Consider the following 24,766-nt stretch of genomic DNA (forward strand, 5'->3'; position numbering starts at 1 on the left):
TTTTTTGTATGTTTTTAAGATTTATTTTTTACTTCTCATTATCCTACTCTGATTTGATTGGTAAGACATTAAACTAATTGTTTTCCCCAAGTCGAGTCAGTTTTGCCCATGATGGTGATCGGTGAGTGAACTCTTCCTGTTCTTATCCCAATGTTATATTTTCTCTTCCTTGTCCTGCTGAGGGAAGTGATGGAGCAGCTTTGGTGGACACCTGGCATCCAGCCAGGTTCAACGTGCCACACGATGTATGATCATTATCCCTTCCCAGTAGTGTCTTCTGAGGGTGTCTCTGTTATCAGACTGAATTACTTAGAGAAATTAAACTGCAATCTCCACACAATCCATTAGCTGGAACTCTATTTGCGTATAGCAGTTGGGTTTTGGCAATCAAAAGGAGGAAAATTGTGCACAGCAAGCTGTCTGCCCAAAAAAGATCTTCTGTGTAGCACTTAAGACTGCGTAGGAATAGGAATGGTAAAAATAAGATGGGGATCAAATTAAACATTTGTCAGAACAGGGATGTACCTGCTAGATGATAGGCTGTGTTTTGGCCCTGTGCTTGGTATTTATCTCATCTGTAAATATTTGTGGGTTTTGTTATAACACACAACTGTTAGTAAAGAAGTTTGCCCTGGCATTCCAGTTGAAACAGTGTCAGGCCAGGCAATAAGGAGATGTGCGATGGATCTATTTGGACTGATTTTATAGGCACCATTTCAAAATAGTGGGAACAAAACTAGACACATGCCCGCTTCATTTAGTTATTTTATCAAAATGGAACAGATACCTCTAGATGCCACTATGAATATTGAAATATAAATTGAAATGAGGAGTAAGTACTTGTATTAGTGAGACTTCATCATGTCTGGAATCTTAAATTTAAGGCCTAATCCCGCTCCACCTGAATGTAGGGGGAGTTTTACTTCAGATTTAACTGGGAACATACCAGGAACCATCATGACAATGGTAATTTAGACTTGCTGGACTGCTTTAAAGGCACAGTGTAAGATACCTGCTATATAAAAGAGTAGAACCTGGACTTTTTACAAACCCCTGCCTGCAGAAAAGAGAAAATTTCAACTTGAGCATCAGCCAAAGAACCAAGAAAAAAGTACACTGAGCAGCAATGTCACTACCGCATCTGCATGAATTCCAGAATTCCTCAGGGGATATAAGTCTCTATAGATATTTTACGAGGATAGGAAAAGCATGTTCATGACTTGAGTGTGTGTTTTATAGACAGACCGTACAGCTATTGCACATTAAGCAGCAATAGTTGTGCTGTATAAAAGCACTTACAGTTTACAGTTTCATATTGTAAGTGATACTCGACTTAGCCAAGCCTGTGCCAAGTCAGAACCTTCTGGGAGATGTTCCTGGGGGAATAAATACCCTCAGCAGAGGCACAGCTCCGTGCAGCATGTCAGCTCTGCTGTGCCTGTTTCTAAAGAGCCTCCGTGAGCTGTGAGTATTTGGAGAGCCCAAATATGATCTGCTGTGTGAGTCTCTCTGCTGCAAAAGCCTCATGTTTCACTTCACACTTGGAGCTTGTGAGACCTTGCTGTGCCTGGGGCAATTACATTTGTCCCTCTGGGAAGGAGAGCTTATGAACCATAAAAGGGTATAGATGATGCTCCAACCACTTGTGCTGCCTTGCTTGTTGCCACTCAGTTTAGATGACTGCATCACAATCTTGGGAGGCACACAAAAGGTGTGTAATTAAGCAATTTACTATATTTGACTTTAAATTGTGCTCCCCCAAAGAGACAGTCTTGAATTTAAAGCCTCCCAAGCCACATAGGTGGATAGGGAACACCTAAACAACACTTGCATAGGATGCATCAGATTTCTTTGTATTAAACATCACTAAATCTTCCTCTGGGTATCCGATTTATCTGGAGATGCAGAAATTGCTTCTAATTCAGAAACTCACAGAATCCTGTCAGTGAGAGGTACAGGATCCATGTCAGGACCATGTATAGGTAAGTTTCTGTGTAAGCCTGGCTGTGGTATGTAGCTTGTTGTGTATCACTTCTGTCACCACTGCATCCAACTGCTTCTCAACTTCCAGTATCATAGCTGTGAAGCAACGAGGTGACAATTTTCCCTACTATAGCTGGGAATTGATGCTAAGACTCAGATTCATGTTTAAATATTTGTGAGTTAGTTAAAGAAATTTTGTTGCAAAGCCAAACTTGAAGTGATTTACCTAAAATCCAGAGATGCTCACTTCAAAGGAAAGAACTGATGAGGAAAACTGAAGACTTAAGTCAGTGCCCTGACCACAAATACCATTTCCACTAAAATACTTGAGCCATCAAGGTAGCTTTAGAATTAAAGGCTGTGCAAACTGTACTTGGATTGCAATAAGCCTTCATGCAAATCCCCTTATATTTTGCATGCCTAACATCATGTTTTATTACTGTTTCAACTGACACTTCTAAACTCTGAAAACTAGTAAAGGGAAAAACCAACTCACTTTAAAACAGCAGGCTAAGCTCTCTCTGCCCACCATTAGGTACGATTCTTCTGCAACCTGCTGAGCTGCTGCCTCCTTCCAACGTTTAGTTTGAGTGTATGGGCCTCATTTGGTCAATGTAATAACTATTCCTGTAAAATTTAACAGGTCTCCTGGCAAAGGTGAGAATGGCTTACTTAATGCAAGTTCACTGTCAGCACTAAGCACAGCATTTATCAGTGGCCTCCGGTGCTGGAAAGACCTCAGACCAGAGGTGTGAATTGCCAGTGACTCTCAGCAAAGACACTGCGAATGCCTTGGAAAATTAGGGTCTAAGTTGTATTGGACAGCTGAAATCTCCTTGCTGGGGTTCACTGCCTCCTTCTGCCAGCACTGGCTCAGCTGAACCACGGAATCGCTCCTTCCCCACTCCACTTCCAGCTCTCTAGATTCAGTGATCTATGTTTGACCGGAGAGAAACACACAAAAACGAAGATCAAGTTTTTGATCCTCCTGGCATGTCTCTGAAGTGTTTAAAAAAGAAATCACAGAAAAGGCTGAAGTAAAACAGACTTACATTGAGAGCACCCTAAATCGACCATCATCTGAGGGCTTACTGAATCCTAGAATCATTTACTTTGGAAAAGACCACTGAGGTCACCAAGTCTAACTGTTAACCCAGCACTGCCATGTTCACTGCTAAACCATTTCCCTAAGTGCCACATTTTTGTGGTTTTTAAACACCTCCAGGGATGGTGAATCCATCACTTCTCTGGGCATCCTGAATCTCTATAAAGCAAAGCTGACCCTACCAGGACAATTCCTTGGTTCCAGAAACAGAGCAGAGATCGATGATAGTACAGACAGATGCATGGAGGTCTGGAGGAGCTCTGCTTGAGGACTTGGGGTTCAGTTTTGTGTATTTTTTATTAGAATGTCTTTAATAAGTGCAAGCATTAAGGTCTTCCTGGTGGCACCCGTGATCCTGGCTCTTCATTCGTAGCTAAAACAGCCCTCATTTTCCTCATCGCACCTGATCTCCAGCCACCTGTGTGCACTGGGAACGAGGCTTTATCCCACGCTGTGGCTCATCCTCCACTTAATCAGGGGATGTCCTGCCTCCTGGCAGTCCGGTGCCCTCGCTCGGGGCAGAAGCAGGAGGCGGCCGGTCCCGCTGGTCGCCGTAAGCCGATCTGCCTCCAGCTGTCCCCAGCGCTGGGCTGGAGCAACGGAGGGTGAAGGGGCAGGAATTCGGCTCCGCTAAAAATAGAGGCCGCGCAGCCCCGGTGGCTGCTGCCTCTCCCGGAGACCCCCGGTGCGGGGGTTGCGCTTTTGTGCGCGTTGCCTCTCCCGCCGTGGGGGCAGGATGTGCAGAGGAGTGCCCAGAGGCCACGGGGAGGGCCGTGCCCTGACCATATTGCCTTCCCCCGGGGGTGCCCAGCTCCACCTTGTTCCCTGTTGGTCTTGAGAAATCCACTGTGTCCCCCGCTCCAAACGGGCCATTTTGGGGAGGGGGGGAGGAAGAGATTGGAAGAGTCCGGCTGCCGCACCGACGGGCTCCCCCAGGCACTTCACGGCTCGCCCTTCCCAGCATTTTATTTTGGGCGCTACCGAGTAGGGCCAGGCTCCAAGGGGCGCCAGCTGCATTGGTTTTCTCCTTCCTTCCCTCCCTCCCTCCCTGCGCAGCCTGCGCTCCCTCCCCTGACAGCAGCCCCGCTCGTAGGAAGTTTTGCCCCCGCCAAAGGGGGAGGGGGGGACACGCCGTTTTGTAGCACAGGTGAGGGGACATTTGGCTGCTCTTGGGGGTCCCCTCCTGCTCCCCGAGGGCGGATGGAGGGGAGGCAGGGAGGGGGGGGAGCGCCGTCCCACGCCCCGGGGCAGAGCAGTAGAGGTGGGAGGGGGACGGCATAGGCTCTGCGTGTCCCCAGTTAAAGGGAATGCAGTGCCCTCCTTTTCGCTCCATGTCCCCAGGCCGGCTCTTTGCACTCCCGCGACGGCAGCAACAGGCTGCCGGGCTCGGGACCGGGCGGTGCCAGGGGCCACAGCCCCTTGGCCGGAGCCTCCCCTTGTGAGATAGGGGGTGGGAGCGCCTCCGCAGATGGGGGGGCAGTCCGGCTCTACGCCACCCCCAGCCTTCGATGGGATACCGTCCGGTAGCTGGAGGGCAGCGGGGGCGTGTTGCCTCCTCCCCCCCCTTCCCCCCCGGTACTATTTGGTGGGGAAGGGGATGCGCGGAACCCGGGGGGGGTCTGAGGGGGCAGTTCCAGCGCTCCTTGTTGCCGCGAGCGTAAACCTGCCGCCTCTTCTGCAGTGCCGGGGACTCGCGTCCTCCTCCTCCTTCTCCTCCTATCCGCGGCTGCAGCTCTGGCTGCTCCATCCCGTTATTATTAAGGGAGGATGCGAAAAGACAAAAACCAAACCCCGACACAGCCAAGCAAACAACCCTTCCCAACTCACAGTACCCCCCTCCCCCCGGTCGGTGGGACTTCCAGGACCGGCTGCGCTTCCCTGGCCCTGGGGAGGGGAGGCAGTGCCGGGGAGGCGGGGGAAGGAGGGGGCCGGGGCCAGGCAGACACAGGGAAAATCGCTTTTGTCTCCGGCACGGCGAGCGGCGCAGGGGCTCGGTGCTGCGGCTGCCGGAGCCCCCCGCTCCGCTCCCCGCTCCGCTCCCGCAGGCACCGCGGCGGCGCCGCCGGGCTCCGAGGCACCGCGCCGGGGAGCGGGCAGCTCTCCGGCTCCTCATTTCCCCCCTCCTCCCCTTCTGTTGGTGTTATTTCTGCCTTTTCGGCGTAGAGGATCCCCCCCACGCACGCACGCTGTCCCCCGCCCGAGGTTTCTTTGGGTCCAGCCGGAATCCGCGACGCTCCCGGGGATTTTCCCACCCAAGCTGGGGTCTATGAGCGGGAAGGTGATCAAGCCCAAAGAAGAGAAAGATGCTTCCAAGGGTAAGGCAGGCGCAGCCGCCCCGATAAACCGGCGTGTTCCCCGGCCCGACCGCGGACAGCCCGACCTTACCGGGCTGGGAGGGAGGCACCGCTCCGCCGACAGCCCCGCAGCTCGGGAGAGCCCGGGGCGGGGATCGGTGCCTGGCGTGCGGGGCGCTGCACCGGCACCCCGGCACGGCGGGGCGTGGGGGCCCGGCTCAATGCGGCACCGCCGAAAGTAAGTGCCCCCCCTCTCCCCGCCGAGGGGGGTGCGGCTCCCCTGCCGCGGGCCGGGGGGTGCTCGGCGCTGCATCGGCCCCGGCTCCGGCCGAGGCGAGCGGAGCGGGAAGACATCGCCATGGAGACGCGGAGCCGGGGCACCGCCGGGGCCGGGGGGTGACCCCCCAGCTGGGGCTGCGCTCGGGGGGGTTCCCCCACTCCGGTTCGCCCCCGGGACCGGCGGGCGCTGGGGGCATGCGGGGGCGGGGTGCATGGCCTGGGGGCTGTGCTGCACGCGGGGTGTCCCTGTCGCGCTGCATGGCCCGCTCAGGGGGCACGCACAGGTGGCGGTGCCCCCCTCTGTCGAGCCCCCATCCCCAGCGCGGGGCTGTAGGGGACGTGCGGGAAGGGGCTGGTGCGGGAGCGCTCCGTGTCCCTCCAGAGCGGTGTTCCTGTGTGTTCCTACATAAATCCGTGTGTCGTCTCAAATGTCCATCTGGGTGGCAGGCTGGGGCTGGTGAGGTACCCGGTGAAGGGTATGGGCCGGGCCTCCCCTAAAGAGGGAAAACCTGCTCCGTATTTGCTAGTTTTATGAAACGTGATGGGCACTTCCCTGGCATTTACTTTTTTAGCAGCCTGAGAGGCCAAATCAAAACAATTCATCCTTTCTATTCTTTAGAAAAAAACTTTTTGGTTTCTTGATTTTGAAAAAGTTTGTTTAACGCTTTTGAGTTGTTTTTTTTTAATGCGGGTTTTCTATCCCCCAACTCTCTTTCCACTTCTATGTTATCCTTTGACCAAAACCTTAGCGTTTGCATCGGATTTTTTTTTTATTATTATTTTTCACAGCAACACAAGTTCACCACTCAGTTGCATTGCAAAACCTTACATTTTTCTATATAAATAATTTTTTTGCCTTTCGTTATCTTCTTTGAAGTTGAGTTGTGGTGTTGTTTTTTTTTTTCGTTTATGGTGGCCTTATTGCCTAAATTATGCTTTAAATAATTTATTAAGCAATGCAGAACAAAAGATTTCTGTCTTTCTGAGGAATTACTTTGCATGATTTAGAACTGTGTTGTAATCCTAAACAAAAAAAATTTGCCATACTTATGCTATGCTTGCTTGAAAGCTTGTTTCTTTAAGTAAAGTGTACATATTCCATTTTGTGCTATGATTACAAGTTCTAATGACACATTGACTTCACGTTTGAAATTGCCTGTGTACAGGTTTTGGCACATGTATGTTTCAAAACATTGGGACAAAGGCATTTGTATCTGCTGTTAGTGAGTCAGTAACGACTTAGACATGTGAGGCTTTGATTTCTGTGGTGACAGTGTACCAGAAGGTGTATATTCTGAGACTCCCAAGAAAAGCAGTTGATGCTGATCCTCTGCTTCCAGGAGACGCTGGTACACTCCTTGAGCTTGAATAAAAACTTTCTCCGTTATCACCAAGGGAAGAGGCAGTTTTAGATACAGCAGGAGGAGCCGGTACTCCTATAAGGTGGTTTGGTACTGCTGTGGGAAAGTGAGTAATGGTTAACGTCTGTGAAATACGCTTTTAAAAGGCTCCAGGTACGATGATAAGGAGGTAGCATTTACCAGTTAATATATAGGCTGCATGGCCTTCTTTAGCCTCCTCTGTTGTAGACGAAAATAGGAAATGTTTTTTGCTCTGAACCACCTGAATTTCCTTTTGGTGTTCTCGAGTGTTATTGTTCTCAGTGAGAACGTTTAATTTGGATTTAGCATAGTAAAAACAGGCTGTGATGGGTGGGCTGTTGTTTGATATTGTTTGTTTGTTTGTTTGATACAATGAAACAGTAATTTGTCTGGAAAGGATGGTACACCATTTCCTGCATTTTTCTGCAGCTATACAGTGGCACTGGAAATACTTCAGTCCTGAGAGAAACATCTGTGTTTTTGAGTTAGTTAGTCCCTTTTTCAAAGAACAATACAATCACATTTCATGTAAGAGTAGCTTATTGTGGTGATATGTTCATATATCCTACATTCTGTAAGATATATGATGTAATTTTAATACCTGCTGTAAGTGCAGGTGTCCCGGTTATATTTGCATAATAAATGTGGAGTACTTTGTCAGTGATAGCAGTGTCAGCTTTTCTTACTCCTGAAGCTTTCTTATGCGTTACAGGTTGTGCATCAGATGAGACTTTGCTGTAGTTCTCTACAGAACTTGAGGAGGGCCATATTCAGCCCAAATGTAAAGAGCTGCTTTGTGTAAATTGTTAAATGGCACTTTCTGCAATCAGCTTTTGTGGTGGGCCTTTGTAGAAAAACTTGACTTATACAGAACCTTGAAAGGCTGTGGATTTTGGTAGGAGTCAGCACAATCCAGAGCAAGTACTTACTGTCTTGCAGTGGGTATTTTCAGTTAAATTACCCTCTCTCATAAAGCCTGTGGTGGCATCAGTGGAGCTGCACAGGTGCAATAGAAGTACCAAAATCCGTTTTTAATTAAATAGTTGTGATTTTTCACTTCTTTTCCAAAGCCAAAGAGGAAAGTAACTGCTTGCTTCAGAGTCTATTGGTTCCACTTACAAGTCCTGCCTAGAAAACCCAGTGATGGCTGTTTTGCTCAGAAATTGGCTGCTTTTAAAACTGGCTGTGGATGTCTGAGAATTAACTATCCCAATCTAAATAAAGCTCCTGGATTAACCTAGCGAAGTTAGGGACGTGCACCTTAACTTTCTGCAAGATGCTGCCTTAACTGTGAATGTAGCCTATAAGATTTTTTTTCCTCCATTTTTTTTTTAACTGTGTGAGTGTTAGGGAGGTGCAGGATGCCATAAACCCATGTAATCTGCAGGCTGTTTTAAACAGATAGATTGGCAGCACTGCTGCTGCTCCAGAGTGGTGTCTGTGGTAGCAAACAACTTGTTCCAGAGAGCAGCCTTGTCCCCTCTATATTGGTGATTTCAAGCATGGGGTAGGTTTCCGTGTCTCTCCTCAGTCTGCATTTGCTCTGGGGTTAAGCAGGAGTATGAGAATCTGTGTAACACCAGCTCAGCATCCTGCAGTGGTCATCTGGTGGTTGGTAACAGCTCTTCTTCCATTGTAGTAATATGCTCAGGAAATTCCCCCAGGCAGCAGAACAGTTCCCACCAACCAGGTTCTTTTCCTGCCACATAGCTGGTGTAGGGAGAGCCATGTGTGTGGTAGGACAGGTGACTTTCCCCAGCTCTCCCTGAAAATGTTTTTGCTTTGTGCTTTGAGAACAGTATATGGAGTGTCCCCAGCGATCCCTGGGGCTATGTCAACACACATTTGAATGAAATATTTGCTAACCTTTTATTTGGGGGAGAGGTGTGGGGCAGTAGAAGAATACGGGGCATTAGAAAGGGAGCCGAGACATGCTGAAATCCCTGTCCTTTGGATCTGGGCCTTAAAGAGCTCGTGCTGTCTAGTATTTCAGCCAGACTCTTTCCAGAGGCTGCTGTGCAGTTTGTGTGACTCTTCTGAGGAAAACCGAGAGACAGAGCAGAGAGTCTGAAACTAAATCTGAGGAATGGATTAATCTGCATTTGTTTTTCTTTTTACCTGTGGGATCATAATACTATTGGCTTCCCCATCAGGGCATCACGGGGTGTCTTTTCCTGTCACCATGTTGTCACCACAAGAAACTTTGATTGCTTTGTCCAAATGTCTGGTAATTTCAGCCATGAGCAGTGAGAAAGTGCAGAGTATATTTTCTTCTCCAGAAAGCTAAATAGGAGTATCTTTGAAGCTGAAAGCTTCTAATCTGAGAGGAGTGTATTGAAATAGTGACAGTAACAGTGAAGACTTTGGAAGTACAGGTACTATTCTATTTCAGTGACAGCAGAAAACAAAGCACTTAGAGAAATCACTTGGCAGGAAAAACAGAAGTCAGAATTTTGAGGTATCTATTACTGCTTTTCCTGGCATTATGGGAATATAGTATAATGCAGCTTATGATTGAAAGGTCTGGAGAAAAGCCGACAAAAATAAAGAAGCTGATCTCAACAGTTATATTTCTATAGTACTGAATCATGAGAAAGTAACTTACTTCAGGGACTGAAGAAGAGCAGCATGTAAGCTGACCACGTCTTGGTCTGAGTCCACGGAATCAAAATTAGCAGCAAGTGCAGACCTGTGTGAGAAGGGGGAAGGGAGCACAGCACTAACAACCTTAACTGCTGCTTGGGCAGCTCAGGTGGGAGGCAGGGCGTTTCTTTGTCTTTTTGTCAGAAATTTGGGTGCCAATTCTATTGCGTGTCAGATAAGCCCCACCAAACTTCAGCAGCAGCTGCAGTTTAGGGTATGAACTTGAGTATCCCTTCAGGCAGATGTTTGGCAGCAGTAGACTGGGTCTTCTTGTGGTCAATTGGTGCTATTGATTTGTGCGTCAGAACTTGTGTTTGTATTATAAACGTTTAATGACACCAAAGAATGAGTAATTAAACTCAATGCTTTTGTTTTATTCACTTCACACTAGAAATCCCCGTGCCTCCTGTCTGAAATTTGAGATTGCAGATTCACTTTGAATGGATGCCTTCATTGCCCACTGGAAAGTGACAGCCAAAATCTGAGGCATGACCCACCCCATCCTGGATGGTAATGCTTCAGGTTACAATAGATACTCAGCTTCTGGCTGAGGTCCTGAACCATTCAAAATTCCCATTGACACCAGTGGGAGTTCTCTGTGTCTGCCTGTGGCATTGCCTCTGATTAGTGGGTGGTTGTTAATGTGTCCATGCTTAGAATATTTACAGTAACTACCTCCTGTTATGACTCATTATCTGTGACTGATTTTTCTACCACAAACTAGAGTAACTCTTTATGAAGGATAAATTTATAAAAGAAATATCCTTCCCTCTAAATCCAAAGACAATGGTCCCTCATATATGACAGTAAAACACTAGCAATTAAAAAATGGAAGTGGCCTTGATATCAAGATGCCAGCACATTTGTGCCAATGCTTTGTAATGGCTTTCAGTGTTAGCTGAAGAAATCCACAGTAAGGCAGGATTTTCAGGGACAAGCTCCAAACTCGGGTTTTTGATAGTGTTGGTTCTCACATGGCTGCTGCCTGTGCCAAAGAACTCGTGTTGCATGGAAGGTAGTAAAAGGCAAGTCATCTTTTTTTGCTTCTAGAGGAAAACTTAATAATAGTTGCTTCTTGGCAGATGCCAAATCTCATCTTCAGAGGAAAAACTCCTGGGCAGATGAAGCCTGGAGGATGAGTAGCCCCATGGAGCATTGCAGGGGACTGCAAAGGGGTGACCATCAGCATCCACAGCAGATGCCTGACCCATGCAAAATCATGCATCTCTGGTCTGTGGCCACCCACAATATGCCGGAGACTTGTCATCAAGAAATGTATTTGTTCCATTTACTGTGATTTCCTGCAAGGCACTGGTCTTACCCCAGTGCTTTGGGAATTTTGTGCTGCAGTGTAGCCTTGGGTCAAATGAATGTTAATTTTCTTCTGTTCTTCATGTTATTGCTATAGTGTGTTGAGGAAAAGAGATGGATCCAGGGTGTATGAACCACTTTCTCAGGAGCAAAGACTTGGCAAATCCTGTTCTTAGTCTCCTCACTGCAAGCAGTGAATCTATGCTTTTATAATATCCTCTCTGAATCTAGATGTGTGCTTAGTCTGTGTACAAACAAAACATCTGTGAATCTGGGAGGAGGACAAGCTTGGCATCGTAGACAACCTACAGCTGAGCATTTTCAGACCACGATTTTTGTGTTTCTGTATATTGGAGAGGAACTTCCCTGTTGATTACTGGATGCTTTCACAGCTTCAGTGATTTCAGATATATTTTGTGGGACTGAAGCTTTCTTAGGCACTTGGATCTCTCTTAGTTGAGCCTGTCTGTAGGGTCTCTGTACCCCGAACAGTGTTTTTCTTTCCTCAACTTTGTCTTTTTGCCTAAAAAATTTCCTGTTTTTCCCAAAACCCGTCTTGGCCAAGCTTACATGAAAAGACATGTTTAAAAACAAAATGAAACAACTAAAGGAGTATGTTATTTACAATAATCCTTTTATTTTTGTGTGGTATCTTGGGTAAAGGATTTCCTTGAATTACCTGGTCTGTTTTCTTGCTCAATATTTGTATTGTTTTGCTGAGAGAAATGAAGGTGAAAATTTGAATTGCACCCTCAGGCAGGTAGCAATTCAGTTCTTTTCATGAAGAGAGTGTAAAGGGGGACTGTTCTCCACTTAATTAGTTTTGTGAGAGTGATGTATAAGGCAAGGTCAGTGCTAAAGGAAGAAAGGGCTGGCATGGATTGAACGCTGCTTACGTTGTTTGAATAATTAGAGCATCACTCTGAGCTGGGAGGGAGCAGAGGGACAGAAATGAAGCAGGAAGAAGAGATATGCCTGAAATAGCAGTTGAATTGTGATTGGTCTGGGTTGCATTACACGTACACTGTTCAAGATTAACTAAATCTGAACTGGTGGCGGTTCATTACCTTTGATACTGTGGTTGTGGTTGTAAGTGAAATGAAGATGTATTTATAGAGATCACTCTGTTCTGTGGCCTAGGTAATCTCTAGATGCTTTTCATCTGAGGTTGACATAATTGATATAAGGCCCCGCTTGTTGCTTTAAGAATAAATTGTTTAACAGGTGCTTAATATTTTTGATACCCGTCCTTTTAGTTATCACCCAATTTAGGATGAATTCCTTTTGTGTTAGCGGGATCAGGTCAGAGATAACGCATCATGTAATTCTCATCTGATCGGAGTGGTCCACAGGCATTTGCTGGCTTTTGTAATGTGACGACTTCATCTCTGTTCATCACTCTTGGATGCCAGCACAGGGGTTCCAGACAGTGCTGTACTTCTCTGGTGGACTTCCCTCTGCCTGTTTGTGTAAGCTGTAACAACTGAGACTGGCATCCCAGAGGTGGGATTTCATCAGCAGTAGTAGCATTACCCATCTGATTGTTCTGCTAATCTTCTCCCTCCTCCATCCCCTTAAAACACACTTTGCCAAGAGAGAAAGTGCTTATGTGGTGGGTTGACCTTGGTCACTCAGCACTCTCTTGCTCACACTCCTCAACAGGACAGGGGGAAAAAATGAGACAGAAAAGCTCATGAACTGAGATGATAAAGATGGGGAGATCACTTACTAATTACCATCATGGGCAAAACAACAATGATTTGGGAAAAACTGATGATTAAAATAGAGTTGGATGGTGAGAAATATAGACAAAAACTTGGATATCTTTCCCACTCCTCCTGCTTTTCCCGAGGGTCATCTTTACTTCTCTATTCCAAACTCCTGCTCCTCTGCCCTAGCACTGTGGGGAATGGGGGTGGTGGTTGGTCTGTGGAAGCTCTCCTCTGCCACTCCTTCCTCCTCACGCTCTTCCCCTGCCCCAGTGTGAGCCCTTCCCATGACCTGTAGTCCTTGGGATAGACCTGCTCCAGCACAGGCTCTCCACGGGCTGTGGTTCCCTAAGGCATATTCACCTGCTCTGCTCTGGTGTCCTCCACCTGTTCCCCCTGTAGGGAGACCACAGGCCCCAGTATTTTTCTTGGTTTCCAACATGTTTTCCCAGAGGCACCACCGTTGTCGCTGCCAGGCTGGGTGAGGCTTTTGTGGAACCTTCCAGAACCGTTTGGAATGTGCTGGAACTCTTGGGGCAGCCCCTGTTCCCACCTCACAGAGGCCCCTGACGATGACACCTGGGCACCAACACACAACTCAGCTGCACAGGGATGTGGTGACAGCCAGGGCTTGTGGCTCAGCCTCAGCATCTGGTGAGGAAGGTAATGGGCTGATTGCCCTTCTCATTAGAATGGGCCAAGGAAGAGGAATTAGAAAGTTCCCTCTTCCTCCTGGAAGCAGGTAACGTTCCTGTGTGTCAGTGGTTTCCCCAGGGACTGCAGCTCCTTGAACAGAGGAGGGGGTGATGGCCATCAGCTCTGCAATTCCAGCAGGTTCACACAGGTTTTATTTATTTAGTTGAATATAGAAGTTTAGGGGTTCTGAACCACTTTCTCCTGCCCCCCACAGCATGCTTATTCAAATCCAGTGGTAATTAGCACTCATCTGGTTTTGTTTGACTTTTCCATTAATTTTGGGTGTGGGATCCCAGAATGGTCCAGGTTGGAAGGGAGCACTGGAGCTCATGTAGTCCAACCTTCCTGCTCAAGCAGAGTCCCCTGAGCACATTACTCAGGACTGTGTCCAAATGCATTTTGAGTATCTCCAGGGAAGGGGAATCAGGAACCCTCAGAGATTTTCCTCTTCTGTTGTAGATGACTTTTTCCTCAAATTTTAGAAATTTCTGATTTTCCCTTAATGAAGGGGAAAAGTCCAGGACATTCTTTTTTCTTGCATAAAATAAGAAAGATATAATGTAAAGAAAGTATGAAAGAACCAGAAAGGAAAACTAACAGGAGAGGGGCAGGGAAGAGAGCCAATAGAAGGGAGTGATGTAGAATGAGCTCCAGGTAACCCACAGCACCTCATCAGTTCACACCCAGCCTTGCACGCTTTTAACCTGCCCAGCAGACACATGGAGAGAGAGATTTCTTCTGATTTTGGGTTTTCAGGCATTTTTTCAGGAGTTATCAAAAAGATGGTAGGTACCTTTTTTTCTTTTATCCCCACGTGCATCTCTAAGTAGTTCACTGGTACTGGCCACAATGTTCAAGTATCATAGGCTGGATTTACTTCCATACATTTTCAATGTGCTGTCAAATTGCTTACACAGAAACATTTTTGCTTTGGATTTTACATCTGCTGTGAAGTTTTATGCAGCTATCTTTTATGTTCAGTGGACATAGGAATTTCTTATGTTACTCTTATTTCTCAGTTTGCCCACCTTGTGCTACAGTGCTCCTCGAAAATGATAAATTTTTTAACTGTAATTATACACAGTGCTCTGAACTTCTGTCACTTACACTTTGTTCCTGTGAGTGCTGCAAGAGAATAAGAAACTGTGATGGTCTCAATTGACACTGCAAACCATTGTCACTTCTTGTGGGGTGCAGATCTGGAATACCTGAACCGTGAAAGTCTTTCCTAGTGAAATAAAGATGTGGTGGCATTTCTGGGAATTGTAATATTGGTGGGAATCACAGGCCTATGCATTTCCTGGGGGAATCATGATTTGTAATTGTTTGAGACCTTCAGGTGGTGCGGGTACTCCTTCCTACCCCATGCTGCAGATGTTGAAGTAGTATTTCTTCTCACTGTAAAGAGGAGAAAGGTCTCTGCAGCCATACTGATGTACAGTCAGTGCAGGTTTGTCATGTGCTCTGCTTTACTTTTTCTTCTCATCTTGCATACCAGTGACTGAACGTTCAGAGCTTGCCAAAAATAGCTAACTGTTTTCAAGTGATTGGATGAGGAGAACTGGAATGACTTTCATTTGCTGCTCTTCTCCTCTTCCCCCTCTGCCCCACGTTTGCTTTCTGAGGAAAGGATGTTATTTTTTTATTTATTTCGGTAGAAGTCAATAAAAGGTGGTAAAAGTGAGATAAGTCTAAAGGGATCAAAGAGCAAGTCTGTTCTCAGTGACATAATGGGAAGGCTACAGCAGCAGGAAGTCAGCAGTCTGACTCCAGCGAGTCCCAGGAGCTGAGAAAAGATTTCTGGGATGAAGTGTGGCCTGTTTCAGATCCACTCCAGTGTCAGGATATTTCCTGGCCAGGGAGGGTGATAAAGGAATGTGTCTGGTTTAATGTTGGAGTTTGGCAGGTACCTAGCCTGTTAAGCATATAGACCTGTGTTACTTGGCCACTGGGAAGCAGCATCTTTGATTTCTTTAGCTGGAAGAGGGGTTTGGGTGTTTGTTTTGGGGTTGGGTTTAATGCTGCTTGAGTTTGTTTTTTTTTTCTTTTCAGAATATCAGTGGAAAAACCAGTTTTCAAGTTCTGTTAGTACAATTGTATCTTTGGGAGGAATTTCTATCACGTGATTTCTGGGGTGTTGTGAATAACAAACATATAAACAATAGTCTTTTCATATAGGGTGCCTAGTTGGTAGACAAAAGGAGGGAAAGCTTTGTAGATAGTAATGCAGTAACTCATATACAAGGAGAGAACAGCATGGAAGATAGGAGGAGGGTAAATTTGTACTTCTTCCTAGTAGTTCATTTAAAAACAGTTGAGGTTCTTGCTAAGGATACCTGATTTAAGTGGCAGCAATGAATGAATGTAGAGGAGAGCAGGATTGTGCAAAGCTGTGAAAATTGTCAGTTATTTTCATGGCAACTTTCAATGTTTAAACATTTGAATTTGTTCCCCCACTGGACATATGCAAAACTTCTTTGAAGTTACTCAGGAAAAATAAGCACACTGGAACTATTTTAAGGAAAAAGACCTGTCAAGTCTTCCATCTGTGTCCTTGTTCCACCCTTGGTCTTAAAAGGCCTCCTGTCAAAACTGGGATGTTTTTGCAAGACTTTTGAGTATGATCAGAAAAATTACTCAGGCGCTTCTGAACAATGTTAGGAGTAGATTTTGAAAGATATAACAGTAAAGAAAAAAAACCCAACAACCAAAACCACAATTTCAAGTCAATGGCATGGAGGATGGTAGGAAATTCTGCAGCAAGGTAGGGAGGGTTTGTGTATGTGCCTTTTGGACTGGAAGTGTCTGGTTTTATTTCACTGCACATTTGATAGTGAAGGATGAACTTCCAATTGCTTTGTGATTTGCAGAATGAATAAGAGATGCCAGGATGAGAATGGAAGGGGGAGAAAGTATGATGGAGTGACAGGAGAAAGCAAATTCCGTGAAACTTTGAACGGTAGAAAATTAGCTTTGAAAAGGCTCTGGAGAGCACAAGGAAGCTGAAAAATGTAATGGAAGAGGAGATATTATGGGCGTAATTTATCACTGTTTCCGGGAGTGTAATGATAGCCTGGCTGGGTATTTTCTCACTGTGGAGTGTGGATTTGTGAGGTGCAGAGAAGAAGAGATGGGAATATCTAAGGCAGGAAGTGATCAGTGGGAGTTTTGAGGGAACCGGGGTCCAAGGGAGAGATGAAGTTAGCAGTGATATAGAGGTGGAGATAGTGAGGCACAAGGAGGAAAAGGAGCTCGTGGATTTGCTGCATCTCCAGGGCTTTCCATATGGGGACCAAAGATATGTGTTTGTCATCACTGTTGGCAGGAGCTGGCAAAATCATTAGCATTTGAGACGCTGAAACTGTTGCAAATACTGAACATATAAAGAAAAATACCTTTGCAGACCAGGTTAACTGGTTGAGTTCATTGCCTAAGGATGTTTTCTACCAGTTGGGTGTTTTTCAGATTGTCTGAAAAGCACACAAATTGTAAAGTGGCAGGAGAGGCTGAAAATATAATCAAGAGAGACAGAACTGGGCTTACAAGTGAAAAATAAATAGTTAAATATCTACATTGGAAATAGAGGAGGGGAGACCCAACTCTGATGTGCAATGATCTAGTCAGTCAGAGTTTAAGGATCTAAAAAAACTGGTCCGATTTTTCACCTTTTCAATTTACTAAACTGGGAATATGTTTGTGATGCTTACTAAAATCTATATATCTTTGTTCAAACACGCAAAAATGAAACTTTTTGTTTATATGAAGTCTTCAGATTATACTCTGCCTGTGCTTAAGTTTCCTGGTTTTCATTTACCATAGGAAAAAAAAATCTATCCTGGACTTGCACCAGGTTGAGACAAGTGCTGTCCTTTAATAACTAGTCCTGTGAAAGCCCACATGTGGCACCGGTGTCAGTGAGCCTTGTGACCCCCAAAAGTGAAGTCTGGAATGACTAAATTTACTAATTGTCTGGGATTTAAAGGCAAAATCTTTCTTTCACTGATAAAGCAGCTTAAAAAAATTTAGGCACTTGAGTTACCTAATAGCATGAACAGGGTTAACTTCTGTGTTAGTATTGGAAGCAAAAAATCCCCAACAGCCCTGTCTTTGGAACTCTTAGCAGTAATATCAGGCTGTAGTGTGAAAGCACACAGGTTTGACAGACTAAAACACTGCAAAAAGACTTGACAATCTGTCCTGCAAGGTGCCAAGCATTTTTTTCCTTTACCAAAAAACTGTTAGCACTCTGGTTTGGGCCTCCTATCAGCGAATGTCATATATTCTTGTCATGTCATGTTCCCACTATCACAAATTCTTACGTTAAATGTATTTCAGAAGGAGCAATTGAGTGTGGATGAGGAAGTCTGAGTGAGTGACAAAAGGCTTATAAAAGAAATCAAGAAAACATAGCACACTTTCATCCCTCTCATTCAAACGTGTGTGAATGAGGTGTTTGTCAAGGCAGTACCTCTGTCACTAAGAAAAGATAAAGCATCACTCTTTTTTCATAAAGTTGTGAATATCATTGCTGTTAATTCATCAGCAAATTCTTATGCTCAGCGGGAAACACCCAATTCTTTTATGTGTCTTGTCTTAAAGCGCTTTGGCCTTCTCAGTCAAACTGTTTCTATTACTGCTTTAAACATTTTAAACTATTGCTGTGCATGGGACGCGTGTTTGAATAGGTACTGGTAAGAGACTTCGATAGCTCATCTGTGTTTATTTGGGTGACACCTTATAAGGGACAGAACCTGAACCAGTACTGTCTTGTCAGGTTAGATTGAAACATGATTTGTGCTGCTCAGTATCAGCCTTGCTGAATAATATCCTCAGTGGGAGCATGACATGCTTTGCGTTTCATAGTGCTGACCGCTGTTGTGATGAATATTTTAAATGTTTGATGTCCTTTTCGTTTTTTCTTTAGAAAAAGCGTTGGGGTTTTTTTGGTGTTGAATCAAAGTTTTGTTTTGAAATAAACCTGACAATTGCTAGAATAAACTGTAACTTTTGTATTAAGGCTCGATTTTGCAGGATGGTATTTTGTGTCTAGAATGAATTGCTGTGATAGTTCCAGCAAGTTTAATAGAGACTGAAGAAGTACGTAAGAGAAACAAATTCGGTTCTTGAAATCTGATCTTGCAACAGCAGAAAACGGTGTTGGTGAATAAAAAGGGAGCAGAATCCTGTGTTCAGTTTGCCTCCCCAAAGATCGCCTGGAAGATGCTGCAACTGAAACAGTGTGGGATGAAGTTTTACCATGTACTGTGCTGGATGGCCTTGGAGACAGCTGCCACTTCTCAATTCCTCTGTATTATGGTAGTTTGTGCTTCAAAATTTGGATTTGAGAATGATACTATATAATTCAGTCTCCTGCATTATCCTCATCTTTATTATTATCCTTTCTTACTTATGTTTTACCTTTATTCACAAGCATAAGGATTATTGACTGAAAGGTCTTGATGATTAATATCTTGATAAATATGGTGTGAATAGTCTTTAAAAGGTGGTGGCATCAATTTTTGACTCCATCTGTCTAATACCACCACAAAGTACGGAAATGTTAGTTCTGTGTGTGTTTTCTATTCAGTATTCAGATCTGCAATGTGCTAGAGAATGTCTCTGTGTTTTACCATGTAGAGAGAATGGCTGATGCTTTATAAATTCAAGCTAATACTACTGTGATTAGTTTAAGTTTATTGCCAGATAAACAAGATCTTTCTGTGGAGCACGACTGTATTTGTAGGCTTAATACCCTGGCTGCACTGACATGAAAAATCAGTGGGTTGGCTGATGATTAGGCCCAGCTAACACAGCATCTCAGAGCACCAGGTGATTTGAAGCTTACAACTGAACTGGGGGATGAAACCAGATCTGCCTTTGTTTTTGAACTTTAAAATCTCATAGCAATGAAGCAGGCTGCCCTAGTCTGCTCAGCTTTATTTTCCAAGATGTAATGTATTCCTTGCTCAATGACTTGAGTAAATCAATTAAAATTCTGTGTGTGTGTAACAAGGCTTTGACGTAAGCTAATGGATCAGGACAGGCAGGCATATGAGAAAGGCATGGGGCAGATCTTAAAGCAGAAGGCCAAAACTTCATGAGCTTTCTTTTGATATGGTGTGGTGGTAGCTAAATTCCCATCTTCTGTAGTAACAGGCTTTTCTCTGAGTGCTGTGGTGTTAAACACTCATCTTTGCATGCATGCAGGTTAGGTTTTTTTCAGCCTGTCCTAGAGGAAACAGGTCATGTCTTGTTCCTTTCACCTTCATCTGGAAAAGAGGTTAAAGAAGGGTATGTGTGAAGGCAGTCTCAAAATGCAAAGGCTTTCAGTAGTAGTCCATGTCTTTCAGTAGGCTAATATGGTTCACTAATTATTTCCTACACCTTGGCTAACTTTGAAAACTGGTCGTTTTACAGTTTCTCTGCCTCTGTGGGATGCCGTATGCAGCTTGAGATGACAAACATGTAAATCCTTCCTGTGCTCCTGTAAGGAGCATAAATCATAAGGACCTACTTTAGATCTGCCTAAAGCACGGGAGAGTTCGACAAACAGGGAATGAGCACCTTGCCAGGCTTTCCTGCAAAGAAAAGGTCCTTCTTTACCCCCAGAACGGGCAGTTGGTGTCTTGGCTCACACAGGGTGTCTGCTGCCGGGCAGGGGAACGGCTGCTTGTGCTGCCCAAGCAAGCACATGTGCGTGAGAAGTGGCAGGAAAATCAGCATCTGTTAAGGACCCAGCCTTCCAGTTCATCACTCCATGATATTTTTAGAGTTGTAATAGTTCACTGCCCTTGCTTTTCCTCCCCAGGAAAATGATATCTTTGCTCAAGCCGCATGTGAACTATTGGGAACTGACGAGTTGTTTGTGATCCTGAATCCAAAGTGAGGGCAGGTTTCACTTGCTGCAAGCTCTTCCCTTTCAGGTCCAGAGGAAGAGCTGATGAAAAGCAGTGTTGCCAAATCTTATTTTTATCTTCTGTCCTATAGTGGTGGTTTTGTTACTGTTGTTTGATAATTTTTTGTTGTGGTGGTGGTTTGTTTTTTTTTTTATTTGGTCTGCTTCTGTCAGGGGTCACATTCTGTCAGAACAGCATCGTGCTGTGTTTTTTTTCCTCTTGGTATTACTTGGTGGCCTAGCCTGGACAGGTAAGTGCCTTGTGGCTGATGTATCCATGCTGTTAATGTGACTGGCATGTTGCTGTTGTTGCGAGGTGCCTTGTAAAATAAGCACATTGCCTTGGGCAAAATTAATTTCTTGGTATTGATATAGTTATTGCATTGTCTCCTCCAGCCCCTTGCAGATATTGCTGTTGTCACATTAACTACATCTTATTGTCCTGGACAGAGGCAGCTGAGGTGATTCTGTAATGTAGATGATATATAGATACTTAGAGTGTCCTTAGTAGACTCATCCCATGGCTTGATGTGCCAGTTACCAATCTGGTGGAATATTTCTGTTTGGTTTAGTATTAATAATCCCAGCCTTCCTGCTCTGCTTGGTTCGTGAGAGGACTTGTTGTCCATGAAACATCCACAGTGGTCTGTTAAAGGTGCTTTTGCCACATGCTGATTGAAAACATTTTTTCTGACAACATTTGGTTTAAACTGCTATGAAAAATATTCTTTATTGACTAAGTGTCTATGAACCTTTATTTTTTTGTTTCCTTTTAAGTTTTCTCTCATCCTCCTGGTTTTATTCTTGCCCTGAGCAGGGCTTGCTTTCAGATAGTCATGGGAAGTTGATGTAGATCCTGTGCCCATGGTGTGGACCAAAGTCTCTTGTCTTTGCTTCTGTTACTATTAATGCCTTCCTCCATCTCCTCCAGCCCCTTCCCTCCTCATACTGACAACTGAATTGGAAACCAGCTGCAACTCTGCTCTAGCAGCATTTTTCCTGAGGTCCTAACAATTGACTAAAACTGACTCAGATCATGATTTTAATTGGTTTGATTTTTGCCACTGGGTTTAGAACAAATGAGTTATTTTAGTTCTTTTTCCTCCTTGGTCAATTTTATTAATCTGTCCATGGTTTTAAAAGCCTCAAAGACTTTGATTACAGAGAGGTAAATGTTTCAGAGTGGCATTTGGTTTCTACCAGGAAACAACACTGCCTTTTGGACATGCAGAAAATTACCAATTTGAGGGAACGTGACACCTATTGATTACTGTAAGAGGTAGTTTTTCATGTAAGAGTGGAGGCATTTAAATACCATTTTTTACTTTGGTTCTAGTTGTACTACCTGCGATATTTTTCTCCTTGGACTGCTGGTCCTGCTTTTAGAACCAATGCAGGATTATTCAGTGCCCATAACCACAGAGATGAGTGATGACACGTGTTTGTGCTGTTTTGCTGTGGGATGAGAGTAGTCGTTTTGCTTTAATTTTTAATGCTTGGATTCTTTGGCAAACACCAGAGGTGTTGAAACTACTCACTCATGCAAAAAATAAATTATGCATGTGCACAGGTTTGGTGCCTGAAGGCATTTTCATGGGGTTTACCTCCAGGCATGCAGCCTAAAGAGCCTGCACTCCTTCTGCATACACATTTATGCAGTGAAAGGACAGATAACCTTCTCTAAGGGTCCATACAGGCTTTCTTTTCTTCAGTCTGTTACCACTTCCTGCCACCCCAGCTGCAGTTTACTGCTCTCTTGGTTGGGCTGATGTAACAAATTATGGATAACTTGAATACCAGTGAGAATTGTTTGAACATCTTGAATAGAACTTTTTGGATTAAAAATATGCAAGCAGCTTTGTCTTTCTGTCCATAAGCTCCTGTTGGGTGCAAACTTTGGCTCCCCTAAAGGTAGGGCTTGAATGTCCCTGCAGTTCTGGGCTGGATTTGTTGAACAGAGGTGGTTTAAGCTTGTAAGAAATTTGATCAACAGCAAAGTAAATTCAGGCACTGGTTAATTTGAAGTTTATGTCCTCCTTTCCATGAGACATATTTGTTCTATTACATTATCTTCTAATTGTATTTCTGACCAATTTCCTGCAGAGACCTATAACTGTGTGTTCTTGATACGAAAGCTGCATAATTCTCTTGAAGAAATAGTCAGTTAGTGATGTACTGAGCTCAGCTCATGCTATCTACTGTTTGCCTCCATGGCAAAACTTGCATTTTAGTAGGTAGAGCACAACTTTTCTTTATATTCTCTCCTTTATGAAGTAGATGCTTACTGGGAGGCAAATAGGTGAATTGGTTGTGATTATTTTCCCCTGCCCTGAGTTATTTAAAACCATAATTTCTCAAGAAATTTTTGTGCTAAATAAAAAAGACTAAATGGAAATAGCTATGGGCCATGCAGTTCATTATTAGAAGGCTCTTCTGAATCACAAAGCCGTGTCTTTTCTGAAAATACATCACTTCAAAACACAAATCCTGCTGGCTAGTGCTGGACTTTGGATTTAGAGGTGGGGCAGTTTGTGCTTTCCTGGCATGTAGAGCATCTTCTCTCACAGTCTCATCAGGAGGAGCCGCTTATGAAGGGAGTACAAGTCCTTTTCAGAAGTGGTGATAAGGCCAAAGAAGGCTCTTGACTTTTTGTGATATTAATAGGCTGAAATGGAAGATGGGAGGCCTTGACACGGCTGGTGAGCTGGCATAAAATTCAACCTTTAAATTATGGTTTGACACCATAAAACACTGATAGCACTGAAGCTCCTGAGGCATCACAAATAGGACTCACTCCTCCAATAAAATTGTATTTCTTTTTCCTATGTCAATATTTATACATTTTCCCCTGCCACACTCCAGGCAGCAGTGACCTAGCTTTAGGGTACTAGGTATTTATAGCAGATGGGGTTGAGAATAAAATTGGAGGATAATGTGATGTTCAGAGCAGTTCACAAATCTGTCGCTGTGGTGCACAAAATGTTGTATTGGGGTTCCGCTGTGGGTATTGGGTATGTTGGGTGGTGTTATTCACCTTCTTAATCACCAGGGATTTGGTAACTGTCAGAGGAAGGATGATGGGTGATAGTGAATGGTCCTCCGTGGCCATAGGTTTGAGCTGGCCCTGCCATCCTCCATCTAAAGTGGTGTGGCCAGTGTGTCTGGCCAAGGGCTCCACCACTCTAATCTTCTGTGGTTCATCCTTAATCCAAGTTAATGGGCTTCTTCAAGGACTTACTGGCTGAATGGGCAGTAGTATACAGGGGGTATGGTGAGATGATTTATAAGTCCTCTCTGATCTGGACCAGTAATAATAAAAAACCCCTATGAAACTGTACATAACCTATCAGAAATGACATTTTAAACAGTACTTATCCAAAGCCCAAAAGATTATGGCACATTGAATTCTCTGCCTGAGCAAAACAGGTATGTTGTAAATAAAACCATTTCGATCAGATTTATCTTTCAACCTTTTTATCTTCATAAAGGTAAAGAGCTGGCCATTGTAGTTGACTGTCATCTAACTTTTAAGTTCCTAGCTTTTAAATTGTTACCAAAATGTAATACCTTGTACTTCTGAAGGTTTCACTGCTTTTATATTTTGGTTTTGTTGGTTTCTTTTTATTAAATTGGCGACACACGTTTCTGTAGTCGTGGTACTCTATAAGTCATTACATGCATATGTTAAATGAACAAATATTCTGTGCTCTGGTTTGGTGCAAAAGAAATGGTGGAGTGTATTTCTGCACTTGCAGAGCCACTGGATACTGACAATTGTCTTTAAAACAGTTAAGTCCTTTTTCAGTGTAATTCATGTATTGCGTGAAAGCTTTCCTTAATTGAATAGTAGCTATTTAATAATTAATATTTAGTATTTCAGGGCTTTCTTCTTTGCTTCATGTGTACAGGCTCCACCGCAGTGCTTTCACACTGAAAGCAGATCCCCAAAAGGCTAGATTTTCCAGGCTGCTTAGCTAAGTAAATTCTTCTCATTAATAATAAGGTCTGCACAACCTGGTGCTTCTCATTTCAGTGGAAAAACTTGTCAATGACCATATGCATTCTCAGACTGTCTTTATTCCTTTATGCAAGGAAATCTATCTGTGTAACACTCGAACTGTTCACTTTTCATTGTGTTTTTACATAGCAGTATTGCTATTAAGTAGATACTGGTAAAACTTCTCCAGAGATCAGGATTAGCTGAACAAAATGTGTGGCTTGAGCACTGAGTAGGCAGGCAATCTTGAAACCAAAACGTCAGAGGAGAACAGTAGATTTATCAGCTGACATTCAGACGGGCAATACAGACTCAGGATTATACAGTTACTGCTCATCATTGACTTTTTTTTTTTGTCTTTGTCTCCTGAAAACCCTTCTAGGCATCTTTCAAAATAGCATCCTCTCTACTCCTGAATATGTTTAGAAAAGCTTAGCTGCTGAAGAATCTTAGCATGAAATCTTAGTGCTTT

The 24,766-nt window shown here is 44.2% G+C and overlaps 1 protein-coding gene across 3 annotated transcripts in view; it reads left to right on the forward strand.

Moving 5' to 3' along the window:
- The window catches only part of FGF13 (fibroblast growth factor 13), a 313,728-nt gene that overhangs the window by 60,336 nt on the left and 228,626 nt on the right, over window positions 1-24,766 (forward strand). The window contains exon 1 of one of the 3 annotated variants that reach the window (XM_039382398.1): window positions 4,671-5,403. The exons of 1 other annotated variant lie outside the window; for it this stretch is intronic. In XM_039382398.1, coding sequence (XP_039238332.1) covers window positions 4,686-5,403 — 718 coding nt within the window. In that variant the 5' untranslated portion in view covers window positions 4,671-4,685. Of the gene's footprint in view, window positions 1-4,670; window positions 5,404-24,766 lie in introns of those variants that run through there. One more of the 3 variants, XM_039382397.1, reaches the window with a different exon arrangement.

This window comes from Pipra filicauda, unplaced genomic scaffold, assembly GCF_003945595.2.
Source record: "Pipra filicauda isolate LSUMZ 115617 unplaced genomic scaffold, ASM394559v2 scaffold268_size1050017_pilon, whole genome shotgun sequence".
Lineage (NCBI taxonomy): Eukaryota > Metazoa > Chordata > Aves > Passeriformes > Pipridae > Pipra > Pipra filicauda.